Source organism: Orbicella faveolata, unplaced genomic scaffold (genome assembly GCF_042242905.1).
Source record: "Orbicella faveolata isolate gen_17 unplaced genomic scaffold, um_ofav_v1 contig_24, whole genome shotgun sequence".
In the NCBI taxonomy this organism is placed as follows: domain Eukaryota; kingdom Metazoa; phylum Cnidaria; class Anthozoa; order Scleractinia; family Merulinidae; genus Orbicella; species Orbicella faveolata.
Window position 1 is genome coordinate 6,570,295 of NW_028301552.1, and position 14,069 is coordinate 6,584,363.

A 14,069-nucleotide genomic window follows, 5' to 3' on the forward strand; every position below is an offset into this window, starting at 1 on the left:
AATGAACATACAAACAGTAGATACAAGTGAATATATGAAAGATCATATTTGAACTACGGAGGAAGATATGAAGACATAATTGATCATCGCAGTTATACACACAACTTAGCCAGCTGTGAAATTAAAGCCTGAAAAAAATCTCTTTCTCCGCAGTTCAAATATATGATCTTTCATATATTCACTTGCATCTTCACCATCTACGGGTACATTACGAACTCGCAAAGTGACTAGCTCCCAGTTGGCTCGATAGCTCAGTTGGTAGAGCACTGCACCGGTATCGCAGAGGTAATGGGTTAAAGTCCCGCTCAAGTCTGAATTTTTTCAGGCTTTAATTTCACAACTGCTAAAGTTGTTGGTCATTGATGTCTTCATACAAACAGTAGGTTAGTTCATACGATCGATGAATTGTTACTTAGGTAGAAATAAGGAAGCTTTCTTGGAACTAACAATCAACAGTTATTGAAGAATTATGATAGCCAATTTTCCATGCGTATACGGAGTCCAAAGCTACTTTTGGTCAGCAACTGTCTTATCTTTTGGCTTGGAAAGGGAGGATTTTAAAAGCTTGTGACGTTTACCAGCGGTAGTTTTGGCGGGAACTAAACACGACGTATGTTTGACCGCTGTGGCTTCGGAGTGTGTCATTCTCACCTGACTATGCCCAGCTGACCGATACAGTAACAGTGCTGCTTGAGAAACGCAATCCTCTCTAGGGCGGTCAAGGGAACTGAATCTCCACTTCTCCCCTCCCCTCCAGAGCTTGACAGTGCATCCATGAGCCGGGTAAATGAAGCATGCCGGGAAATGTGACATTCCACTTCGCTCATCTCCTCTCCAGAGCCGTCCGCAAACTGAAGCAGTGACGCATGCGCAATCAGAAGATTGAGGGTATTGACGTAGAAGCATACCTTAGCCGCGTCCGAGCTCAGCGAGTCAAGGTTGACGCTCTGAAGTTCACCAGTACCCCGCGCGAGAGCCACGAATTCGTCTCTCCTGGTGACATTAGCCACCGTCTTTGAATCAACGATACCGCCCTGAGACTTGGCCACATCTGAAAGAAATAACAAAACATTAGGGACAGACCATTATTTTTTGAGCGGGCACTGGGGGGTTGGGCAATTTTCAGGGGCATGACACTTTTTTTCTCACCTTTAGGTCGTGCTTTACTTTTTTTTGCTGGGCACTAGCTTGTGCAATTATTTTTTTTCAAAACGAAAAACACAGGACCAGGATAGTATTTTTTTTCTCCATGGCTCCCCTTGAACCATTTTTTTTTTTAGCAATTTTTGCTGTGCTGGAATTTTCATTCGGAAATTGCCCAACCCCCAACCCCCCCACCACCCCTCAAAAAAATAATGGTCCTTCCCTTAGAACCCTTTTCATAGTTAATACAGGATAGGGATTATGAAGCACGGCAAACTTTAAAGGAACAAGCGAAGATGTCGAGATTTAACATGGACGGTCCATTGTTCTATGCTTACACGTCATGAATGAATTACATAGCCAAATTGTTTCTAAGTAAACAGTTATTGTGTTTTTTGCACAGACAAAAACTGATCATATAATAAAAGAATTTTATCGGGTTTCATAAGCATTCCCCTCCATTAACGGTGGTGGTACAAATCGGTAGTTTTCATGCATAATATTGCAAGTTTCCCTCCTATAGGTGGTATGGTAAACAAGCTGTGGTTATTTGTTTTGGCTTTAAACAAAAACATCTGTTTGATTTCTTTGGTTCCAAATCATACCAATAACGCATACATCACAAAGGTAAACAAACGTTCATCTGGTTTGAAATATTTATGTATGATGTAAGGGAACGAACAAACTAAAAAGGGTGATTTATGTCATCGCTAAGCTCTGACGTGCACTCTTGTAGAAATCTTTGAAATGAACTAAATGTACTTTGCAATTTAAATCACTTGGCGAAAACTTTTTTTTACTGTCACTTAAGCTTTGCTCAGCGACTCTCGCGTTCAACCGAATTGTCATGACATGTGTAAAGGGTATTCACTTTTCTCTTGGTCAGTCAAATGCAAGATACCTTTGAGTAGTTCAACCATTCTGGACAACAAATCCCTGGCGACAGTGTTGGGATCTCGAACGCTATCTGTCCAGCGGCTTCCAGTATTCAGAATAACCGGATTAGAAGACGGCCAGCGGACATCTGTCAAAAACAGAACATCTTCATATAAGCATATGTTGTTCTTCAACAAAACGGAGACCCATTCATTCAGTTTGGAACTAAACGCACAATTTGGATCAGCATACAGACTCCAAAAAGTTTAACAAAACGCGGTTATTTGCGTTAAATTGCGCACTTGTTTGTCCATAGTTTGAGTTTGAAAGCACGTGTTTGTGCACGAGTGTGTTTCCAAACTCGTTCCCAGGGTCCCTCATCTTCCTGCCCTCCCTTCTCGCTCCGGGAGGGTGGGAAGATGAGAGATCCTGGGAGGGAGGTTGGTGTGTATCATGTCAGATAGGGGTGGGTTGGGGGATGGTTTGTCGTACCTCGACGAGAGATCCCACCCAGTGAAGACACCGCAGGACAGCAGTTGTACACGATGACCTTCGAGAGGTTGACATGCAGCTTCTTTGCCACAGCCTCTAAACTGATAAAAGAAGTACACCTTTGTTAGCTTGAATATAAACAAAACAAGGTTTTTCGCGTTCGCAACTGAAAGAAAAAAACGTACCTATTGCCTCACACAAAAACGTGGAACATTTAGGGAACGTGTGCGACCCAATATTATCGCATAGTAGCTCGTGTTTTTCTGTACAAAGGAACCTCGGTTTAACAAGCCTCTTTATAACGAAGTTCTCGATACAATGAACGATATTCGTTGCTCCAGTAATAGTAAAATATAATACATGGAAAAGAACCCCGATATGACAACCTCATTTTAGCGAACAAATTCTGCCAGTCTCTTGGTCCTTCGTTATATCGAGGTTCCACTTTGTACATTGAAGAGAGAGAATGTTTTTCTCCCATGCAGGCGTTATTAGTTATTTTCAACAGTTGATCTGCACCACTTTAAAACCTCTATTTTGTTTCGTTCTTGTTAATCTGCACCTCATTTGTTCTAAGGGCTGGGAGCATTGTTTGTGTTCTTCACCTGTTGTTTCGTTTGGCCCATTATAAAGAACGTTGTAAACGATGTTGGTCGGCCCTACTTTTAGATCACTTCCGGTTTCGGAAATTACAATATTTAGAGAGGAAGCCACGTCAGCCTTAGCTGGTTTTCATGCAGGTCCTCTATCCTGGTCGAATTGGATTGGAAATCCCAGGAGGGTCTAGACATAACCAATCATGTGACGCGGATTTGCTCACGTGGAGAGCCCTGACGGCCTTACACACGCGTGTCCATCCTCCACGAAAACATCCACACAACGCGCGTGGGCCCACGTGTGGTAACATTATCTGCGCAAGAACTGAGCACCATGTCTCAAAAATAACCTGAGAGTAGTTGCCTTGTTATAAGGCGTGTATGAGAAATTAACTCTATCACCCGTCATTCTCTCTTGACTTTTAAACCCGTTCTTACTCCACTCTGCGCTTAGCTTCTACACTAGATTTTTGCTGCTAAATATTTACAAACATTCACTACCGTACTGCAAAGACACGATTGATCATCGCAGTTATGTTCACAACTTAAGCAGCTGTGAAAATTAAGCTTGAAAAAAAATCAGGCCTGAACGGGATTCGAACCCATGATCTCTACGATACCGGCGCGGTGCTCTACCAACTGAACTATCACGCCAACTGGGAGCTGGTCGCGTTGTGAGTTCGAATATACACGTAGATGGTGAAGATACAAGTGAATATATGAAAGATCGTACATTATGATCTTTCATATATTCATTTGCATGTTATAACTTTTTTAAAATCTAAAATCTTAAATCATTAGCAAGCGCAAGTGTAATGACTGACTACCCACTCTTTTCCAACTTTGCTTAGAAGTTGCCTCACTTCAAACTAAGGCTGAATCTCTCACGTTACCTTTTTGGAGCAATGTTCTTTTCAAACATAGGCTTTCCAAGAGTTTCTGCAATGCCTTCATTTAACACGACAAATGGATTGGACACTTTGAGCGCACTGGGACGATTCAGGTCTATATCAGTAGGAACGTTAGACGCAGAATCTGGAAAATGAAACATGAATCAGGTTTAGAGACAAGAGTGAGAACCGACTTCGTATGTCATGGACAAATGAGTGCATTTAATACAAAGTATACCACGCGTTCAACCGCGTACCTCTGAACACCACTAAATGATGATTGTCAAGACATTCTAAAGGCACTTTTCATTCAAATACACATTTGCCGGGTTTTACGACAAGGTCTTCGAAAAGCGCTTCCCGGCTCTCTAAAAAGAAATGCAAGTTTTAACATACCTGCTGCCTTTGCCTGCTGCCAAAACAACAGCAGCGTCGCCAAAGCATCGACGTGTTTAAACAAACTTTTCATGTAGTCATATCTCTGCTCCAGTCCTCCTCCAACAGCTGTGGTCACGTGACTAGCCCCCTCGACGCAATCAAACGCTTTCTGCAACTCGATCATTGCGACTCTCACCGCCAGGCTCTTCTCCATCAGGTTGAACGAGATTTGCCTGCCAAGATGTTTGTGGCCTGCGATTTGTTTAGAAACCTCATCCACACTGCGAATCAGCGGGTCGCCATCCTCTAACGCCTGCTCAAATCGTCTGCAAGAAAAAAAGCGCAAAATGCAAGTTCTCCCTCGTGCTCTTGACTCCTTTCTTACAGAAATGGTTGGGAGAATAACTGAAAAAATCACCATGGTTCTCCTCTGGTCATCTTTTTCTGCCGTGTTATTTTGTGATCGATCGCTGTCCGTTCGTTTAGCTGATGCAACTTTTACAACGGCATCAGACGCTGTTTAAATGGTTAATTTGGTTGAACTTCTCAAATAAGAGCATACCCCAACCACTTTCTGTTAGAAGGATGGGAAAGAACAGTTTTTCTTCGTGAAACAACCCAGCCAATCAAAACAGCCGAAAACGGTGGATCCACGTAAAACGCGCTGCATTAAAAGTTCGACAAGTGTTCTTTTCGGGCACCTCGACCTGTTCAACAAAACCATTTGCGGATGAAACCGTTTATGGCAGCAGAACACGACCTAAGAACTTAGATTATAAAATAACTCTTTAATGCACTGTATCCGCGATAAGTTTCTGCAATAAGACTTACTTGAATGCCTCCTCTTGACTAGCGATAAGTTTTTTGTGTGCCTCCATGTCCTTAGGACGAATAGGGTGGGTTCCCACGAGAAGAACCTCTAAAGCATTAGGCTTCGGAGTGACAGAGATCGTGATACCACCAGTTGGGGCCTGGGCTCTACCACGTGACTCTTCCTGATTAAGAAGCTCCTCTAGTTGGTTCATAAATGGCTTTACACCGGGCAGAAGACCAGATGATTTGCTGGAAGAAGATGAGGGATCTAGAAGGCAAAAGAACATTGCACAGTCAACAGGCTAGCTCAGTCAAATGTGATGAATAAATGTCCCTCTCTCTTGGAGTGCTCACTTCTCTTCCAAGAAAGGAAACGTCTGAGACTGGAACCGAAAAAGTCCATAGTGGTGACGTAGCTCAACAGTAACAACCAATCAAGAGAAACTACACGGATCTCTGTCTAGCTAATCGGAATGGAATTTTTGGTTGCGGAATCTGCATTCTCATCATTTCTTGAGGTTAGGGGGCGTCAGCAAAGAGAGATTTCTTTTCACTAGTCGGCTTTGCCACCTGTTTTCACCTCAGAATCACCGAAGGAGAGGCAGGCTAAAAAAAATATTAAAGAAAATATTGCGCTCTCAAACAATAATGCTGATGGCGAAAACAGGATTCAATTTGAATACCACAAATTATTTGTTATGGTTTCTCATTGAAAAGGACAACCTTTTATATCTTAATATAATACACTTGTTGTATGAGACTCTTCTTACCTCCTATTATGCGACTTTTCGCCATCTCCAGCAAGGTCTTACAGACAGACCACGATACAGCCGCTGTACACGCCAGATCCACACATAACATTGTTGGAACCATTTGCGGATCCAGGAACTTTACCAGTGTTGAATTCCCACTCGCCAAGTCCTCTGAGCTGAGACTGGGATTCAACACGGCCGACAGAGACGGTATCGACAACAACTTGTCAATCAGATCAGAAACCATTGAAGTGTTAGCACCAGAGGCTGCTGCCATGGCAACGGCTCCAAGGGCGCCTAGCGGTTTACGAGATTTAGAAAGGCCCTGTGTTGGAAGACGCCTCACTTTGGGTTGCAAACTCTCAAGATCTCTCAGCGCCTTACCGTACTTCTCTGCAAAAACTGCGGCTTGCGCACTGGGCTTCTCAGCCATGTTAAACATTTTAATAACTTGAAGGGCGCGTTCGTAGTTGTCCTTTCTCATACACATGTAGATAAGCGTGTCAGGCGAGGAGAGCATGCGCGCTATGATGCTGTCATCCTTGATCAGCGAGCTGGCTCCTTCTGATGCTGAAGTCCGTGACGAAAGACGGCGTCTCTCACTTTTCCTCTTCCGCGTTCTTTCTCTGTTCTCGTCCGTTCCTACATAAACACAAAATACCAAGGAGAATGCTAAGTTGTCACGAAAGTTCCATTCAAATCGTGTGGCAGTTTAATTTTGACAGTTTAATATGCCCTTTTTTAGATTGCGTCATTCGGGACATCAAGGAAAAATAGAAATCGGAAGTCCTCACTTGAAAGTTTCAATCAGTTCAGTCGATGATTACCAGATAATTAGCACCAGACTGAATACCTGATTCAACTTATCAACAAAACATATAAGCTTGCGTGTCATGTGGTTCCGAGATCAAAGAAAATGTTTAGAACCGGTTGAAAGCCAATCAAATTAGGTTTCACTAAGTACACAGTCAGAGTGCGAGAGAAGACGAATCTTCTGACTGAAGTTTGCGAAGAATGGCCTGTTGAGTCTTGGCATTCGCAACAAAGTCTTGTTTTCACTAGAGACAAAAGTGTAAAAGCTTATGAATAACTGCACCGATTACAAATCTTATCCTTTACCTGTGGATACCTCCTGGCTAAGATGAGCGCTTGATTCTCCTGAGTTTTCTTTAGATCCTGTTGCTCTACGTCTCTGCTTTCTTGGCATTTCTAAATGGACATTTTACCAAAAAATTGAAAAGATAACACACATTCACAAGCATTCAATTTTACCTATCCATAGCGCGTTATGTTGGCATTTGAATGATACGTAAATGACAGCTTAGCAACATACATGTAGCACACCAAAAGATAAATACCGGGGTTAACTGCCAGGTCGATCAAACTTCTCGAATTCTATGTTTTTGCTTTACCTGCAAGTTTACGAAGTAGCAACTTACTGGGCTAAACCGTTTTTTAATCTGAGCATGGGAGGTCCGTTTTATTTGAAGAGATTTCCCGAGATTTTACGTCCGCAATTAATCGAGCATGTTCCTAACGAGCAAAAATGGGTGTTGGGACCAGTGAAGCTGTGACTTCATAGTCGTAACGTAAAACTACACTGTATTTCAAAGATGTTTTTTCCTTCCTTTCCGTAGTCGCCAAAGTAGGGTCAACACCCGGTTGGAATTTTAAAGGCTTATACCAGTTTAAAATAGCATTTCACTAACCAATATGTTATTTCGTCCGCTAAAATTGACATTGATAAAAAAAAAAACAGTCCTCACCACTTGAACTGTGTTTCAGTGTATCATCTGAGCCTTCATCTTGACCTTCCTCTGCCTTCCACTTTGCATCTGTACGTACCAACTGTTGGATCTTCTTGGCCAGTCTTCTCCTGGAGTTCCTGATCTTCTGATTGTTGGTGCTGTCATTCCACGACACCAACTGAAATCTCCACTGAGCTTCATTGATGAACTGTCCCAGACGTGAAATGCGCTGTTCCATGGTGTTGCGAAGCACTGAGGTCTGAAGGAAGTCTTGGCGCTTTGAGAATGACTCGGGTTTTTCTGAAAGAAAATCAAAAGCACTGCAATAATGAACACTTAACACGGTAACTGGTGGTTTCGCCCGATGTTAGTTCGCACGGACTGGAAGTCCCTTTTGCGCGAACTGAAAGTTTAATGGATGTGTTAACTTTTCTTTCTTTAAACTAAAAGAGCAAAAAAGACAACATTGTGGGCATAATGAAACAAAATTACACAAAAAATGCCTATTTCTCGTTCTTTGATCCACTGACCACGGAGCTAAAATTCCGGTCAACCGACTATCCGTCCGGGCGACCTGGATTCGGGCAAAATGACTTTCGGGCGAAACAACCGTAATTCCTTAACACTGACTGTGGGAATAAGACTTCATTGATTTGACATACAACTCGGGCTAAACTGAGCAACAACAGCATGGATTAAAAATACTATCCTGGCAGAGCAAAAAGTTACGTTTCGAAGTCAAACTACAAAAATATCCTGATGCTAAACAATTAAAATTCGCCAAACCTTCACAAAGGAAATCATAACCGTGACGGCGTTTGGATGACTCCGAGCTCAGTCTTACGATGTTGTTTCTCCGTTTTCTACTTAGTTTCAGTTTCGATTAAAAAGATACATCAAGCACTCGAGACAGTGTCTTATCACATTTCGAAACATCTGAAAGTTCGTCAAAATACTCCGCTTCGCGTTGTATTTTCAATTCTCTTCTCGGTGTTGGGAAATGTGGTAAAACCCGGTCTCGCGTGTTTGATATGATTACTTCCAGAACGAACCTTTCTTGAGTTCAGAGAACTTTGCCGTATTCAGCTCCATCAGACACTCCTTGAGTGTCTTCAACAAATCTGGAACAATTTCATCATCTACTACAAATTCACATTTTAAATCGTTCTCATCAGGCAGGGCAGCTCTCGACGACCCTTTACTAGAATGAAGATTGCCGCTTAACGAATCATTCTCTGATTGTCTCGTGTTGACCGGCTCAGTCGCATCTTGTGACTTGAAAATAACTGATCTTTCTTCTCCATTTATCACCTTCTTCAAGAGCGCGGAGTCCGATTCAGATTTGGTATTTTTAAAGAGCTGTCTGCGAGATACGGAGTCTAAAGCTAATGGTGCAGTGGTTTCTTTGTGCCTCTGTTGAGCGTCAGAAGTTGGAGACATTGCACTAGCTGGACTCGAAGTTTTCTCCTGATCTTTTACACTGCTGTGTGGAACTGCACCATCAAACGACAAGTCAACGGAACTAGCAAGGCTCTCCCAGCTTCCAGTGCGACTACTCTTCGACAAACTCCTCGTTTCTTCATCCATAGTCTCAAGATCATCGCTTTCATTTTGCTGGACTCTCCCTTCATAAAGATCCTCATAAGTGCCAAACAGGAGGCTAAAGATGTTCTCCAGAATTTCAACTCTGTATGTCAAAGGATAGACCTGAGCCAAATGCTGCTTTCCAGCATTAAGCTTATTTGCTACTTGTCCACAAGACGACCGTTGCTGAGAAGCGATGCCTGGATTTCCATTCGCACGTTCACTTCTCCCTGGCGCTAAAGTTTTAGCAGTCTGTTCGTCAGCAGATTCGCCTACTGTTTCCAAACTATCGTTCACAGAGGTCTCTTCTACAGACGACGTTATAGCTTCCATAAAATTCCTTAGAGCACAATAACTGTGGTACAGAAAAATATCTCTCTGGACTTCGGGATGAATTTCCGAATCTTGTCCTCCTTTCTCCGCATTCTCTTTGGAAACATCTTCAGCCTGTTGTGGTTCATCTAATCTTTCCTCCTCGACTTCTGTTGGGCAGCTTGTGGTTTGATTGGCATCCAGAGGACTAAATACGGGCCGCTTCCTCAAAAGTTCAAAGACTTCCTTTTCGGGAAGATGAGCGAGACTGACAGACTTGTGCAACACGTGTAGTACCGAGTGAGATTCAAGGCCTTGGAACATTTCTGATGCTTGCTGATGGCGTGTCGAGCCTGATTCAGATGATGCAAGTAGAGGACTGTAATAAAAATTCAACAATGGTGAGATTTCTTTGTGTAACCTGCAGTTCTTGGGGTGCTAAATCGGGAACGCTATTTCTAAACGGCGTACGAGTGTAAGAAGCAGCTTCGGAGAAACGATTCAATTGTATTTTAGCACTACCGTGGCAAGCTACCAATTACATGTCCATGTACGAAGGCAAAGATGAAAAAAAAAAAATCGAGATTCAGTCATTTACTCTTTGTTTCAGTTTTTGGTACTGCATGTCAAACTCTCTTCTTGATTCATGTTACAACTTATACTTGAACTTAGAAATCCTGAAACTAGCTATTCTTACCGAGCTTTCTCTGTACACCACTGAACCAGTTGAACTTGATAAGCCAGTTTCTGACAGGCCTGATACAGCGATGGGTGTGCAGCCTCCTCCTGAATTTAACAAAATTTAAATCGAGGATTTTAATCATCACACCATAGATCGACTTTTACTTGAGTGTTACCTTACTAACCCTTACTATATTACTTGATTAACACAAAAAATTCCCGCCACTTTTTCATCCGATCAGGAGTAAAACCAAAACCACGCAACTCGCTCGCACACATTTTCCCGCCCTTTGCTTCAGCTACATATATTTACCACTGTCACTGACAATGATTGGCTCATTGGGCTGTCTGTGTCCTTTGCGATTGACTAGGCTGATTACTAAATGGTTTGGTTTTACAATGTTCAATTGGAAACTGCTGTAATAAAAATATAGTGTATGGTGTAGATCATGTTTGATATTCAACTCTTAGTAACTTTCGAAAATTATTTGTGTGAAGGCCGACAGGAAGTGAAAACAATGCAAATAACATATCTTACAGTAGGATTCCAGAGAGCCTCCAGTAGATTCTTGGCATTCTCGCAACTGTAGCAGTAGGGCCAGCCCAGAAGAAGCACAAGCGGCTTAAGCCGAACAAATTCCACGGGAGACAAAAGCTGTGTCAGACAACCAAAGTCACCCTCCTTAACAAAGACAAGAGCTGTTTCCTGAAAAATAAAATAAAATGATTTGGAAAAACCAATGGCAAAATTGCCAGCTCTCTTCCTTTGCCCACTTCTTCAAAGGGTTATCTGGGATTTAAACTCACTGGGATTCACATGTACTGATAAATAGCCTGTGAATGGGTTCCGGCTGAGGGTCTGACCGCAGCTGGAAGGGCCAAGAAGGACCTAGCTGAGCATGAAGTGGCTGAGGGGGGAAGGGTGTTGGGGTTTGAGATTCCCCCCCTCTCTTCTCCCTCCTCTCTCTTCTATCTTCATTCCTCCCACTTTCTCTTTGCCCCATCTTTGCCAAGAGAGCCTGTTCACAACCTTACTGATTAAGTACATGTAACTCTCTAAAGATCCATGTATCTCTAAGACATTGCATGGATCTCTACAGAACTGCAAGATTATTTTGCATTTTTTTCACTCAGATCTTAGACACATGTATCTCTCGAGGAGGGGAATGATTGATAACACCCTGACAATAATCTCTTTTCAAAGCTTGTACTACTATGTACATTATTATTTTATGTACGTTTGAAGAGCATAATTCCTTAGAACTGACTAAATATAATTTCATAAATGTTAACTCAGAGACAATGCTTGTCAGAGGTCATCTCCCTCACATGACTGATCAGGGGTTTTTCATGACTCTCCTTAGCAACACCTTGTGACTTGTACAAGCAACTGCTTGCTTACAGTGCTAATTATGAAGTGATATCTGCTTTACATAATGTATATGTTTTACTTTCTTTGATTAATTCTGAGATAGTTCTGTTACAACGGTTTAAAAGACTATGGATTGCCATCTTGTACATGTGTTTACAAATAATTAATTTTAAAACCGTTAAGTTCAATTTATAAATAAATTCCCTGTTGACATGCATCTGTTCAGTAACAGATCACAGATGACATCAAATAATTAAAATGTGGTAAGAACATCACTGACACACTTGCCTAATGGCTTGTGTGCCACTTTCTCGTTCTAAGCACATTTTGATGTCTTATGTGAACAGACACTGTCACCTTGTCTATCCAGGCCAATGTCTTGAATAGTTAAGTTCTTCAATTTGGATCTTGCTTTGTAAAGGTCATCCCTGACCAGACGACAAGTAAATTTGACAATTATGGGAGGAATTGCAGTGTCCCTTCTATCTGCTCAGCTTGTTTAGTTTTCTTTCTATTCTGAGTAGTTTTTTTCTTTTCCCCAATTAAGTTAATTGTTTTTCTGCTGTTAATTAATATGTTTTGTAGATCTTACAATAAGATGGACAGCTGTTGTTGTTGTTAACTCCACAGCAAAATGGAATCTACTTGACATGTTTTATATTATATAGAAAAAATATAAACATGTATATTAATGACGACATCTATATGTCTGTCCTCCAATAGATAAATTATACATGTATAAGAACCAATCAATATGTGATAGAGATTTCACTTAATATTATAATACATTAAATTTCTACTCTAACTGTCAATCTTACCACTATATTTTCCAAGATATGATTTCCATCCAATGCATGAAAAAACAAAAATTTCCAAGCTTCTCTCCTATCTTCCATGAAAGACTGTGAATAACAAACTTGAACAAAGGGACTAACTAATGCAGCTTGTCGTTTAAATCCTTGCAGAGATGTCCTTGACAGTGGTAATTCTGGAGGACCTTCTACATAAAACCGCATTTGGTTTTCAATGTAACAGAACTTTTCAATCAAATAAGTTGCGGGTTGGCTGAGAAGGCAGGAATACAGCATGCCCTTGTCGAGTTTACTGTGCTTGTGAATGCATGTTCGGTCTATAAGACTCTTGAAAAGATCATCTATACACTTAGATAGGCTAACCATTTCAGGGCTTGGGTTCATGTATGAGAGCATCTGATAAATAAATTTGCATCGTTTCTTGATAGAATCAACCGGGCTTTCCACTGTACCAACTGCAGCTGGGTCAATGCATTCTGCTTCCACAACATCAGAGTCCAAGGCTTTCAGTTGTTCATTAATGAGATCTACGTAAAGTTGTTGTAGCAACTGATTATTTTTCAAAAACCCTTTGCCTTTGGAGGTGAGGTCATTAACCACAGCTCGCCCAAACTGAGGGCTCTCAGAAAGGAGCTGTTTCAAGTATGACAGGGTAGAAGAAGGAAGATCTGACACTCCTGATGCAAACAGGTCAGGGTCCCTGTAAACAATCTGGCTGTGATAGTCATCAATATCCTGTATAAAAAGTACACAATCAAAACCTTTGGTCCATTCCAAAATATACAAATAAATTACACACATTTAGGGAGGAAAACCATTCATAATTTCCAAGGTGGGACCTCTGTATCCAGATTTAGAAATCGTATAAGAGCAAGCAACTGATCATGATAGATTCATGATCACTTTTCCTAAAAGTATGCAGAACATTTGTTACATATGACCTAAGCTAGACTCGTACATATACCGCGTAACTGCTAAGAGTGCATGTGATAAAGTTCAGTGGTGGCAACTGTGACAAGCATGTTGATGGCTATAGGTTTAACTTGTGTTGTGAGATCTTGGAAATTTTTCAAATTGCCAAGTAGCTCGCATCATTAATTGATTAAACAATATCTTTCTGTTCGTACCAAAATTTCAACATTTGCCATAAAAAACATAAGCCCAAATAAATGAAATATTTAATGTTTAATCTTGTCGCCAGTCGATAAACTTTGTATGCTAATTACCTGAATTACATTCTGAGGAGCTTCTTGACATGCAAGGTAGAGAAGAAGACGAAATTCTACCTTCTTCACAATTGATTCTGGAATCTGATCCTGTCAGGTGATAAAAGGTAACTAGTATTACACAATTTAAAAATTTACTTAAAATGTAAAAGGAGGTACAAATTGATCACACTTGCCGGATGTCTCTATCAATGGTGAATAGGCCATACTTGCAACTGAGGCTAATCCTCCATTGCAAGCTATTTCCAGTCCAGCTCTGAGAATACAAATATGGCCTTTTGTGTACCGCAGTGAATAAGCAATTCCATTCATTTGATTTTTAATTCAATGGCACTAGAACTTTACATACCATAAGTGATCATGATACTGCAACAAACAATTATCATGCTTTGGT

At 41.3% G+C, this 14,069-nt stretch overlaps 1 protein-coding gene across 1 annotated transcript in view; it reads right to left on the reverse strand.

Moving 5' to 3' along the window:
* Positions 1 to 14,069, reverse strand: part of LOC110050533 (uncharacterized) — a 35,337-nt gene that overhangs the window by 19,128 nt on the left and 2,140 nt on the right. The window contains exons 3-16 of the mRNA XM_089290979.1: positions 13,676 to 13,765; positions 12,456 to 13,184; positions 10,804 to 10,971; positions 10,282 to 10,370; positions 8,741 to 9,963; positions 7,707 to 7,988; positions 7,060 to 7,149; positions 5,959 to 6,582; positions 5,207 to 5,456; positions 4,394 to 4,701; positions 4,001 to 4,142; positions 2,512 to 2,612; positions 2,045 to 2,167; positions 652 to 1,051 (exon numbers count right to left, since the gene is read on the reverse strand). Coding sequence (XP_089147105.1) covers positions 652 to 1,051; positions 2,045 to 2,167; positions 2,512 to 2,612; positions 4,001 to 4,142; positions 4,394 to 4,701; positions 5,207 to 5,456; positions 5,959 to 6,582; positions 7,060 to 7,149; positions 7,707 to 7,988; positions 8,741 to 9,963; positions 10,282 to 10,370; positions 10,804 to 10,971; positions 12,456 to 13,184; positions 13,676 to 13,765 — 4,619 coding nt within the window. The remainder of the gene's footprint in view (positions 1 to 651; positions 1,052 to 2,044; positions 2,168 to 2,511; positions 2,613 to 4,000; positions 4,143 to 4,393; positions 4,702 to 5,206; positions 5,457 to 5,958; positions 6,583 to 7,059; positions 7,150 to 7,706; positions 7,989 to 8,740; positions 9,964 to 10,281; positions 10,371 to 10,803; positions 10,972 to 12,455; positions 13,185 to 13,675; positions 13,766 to 14,069) is intronic.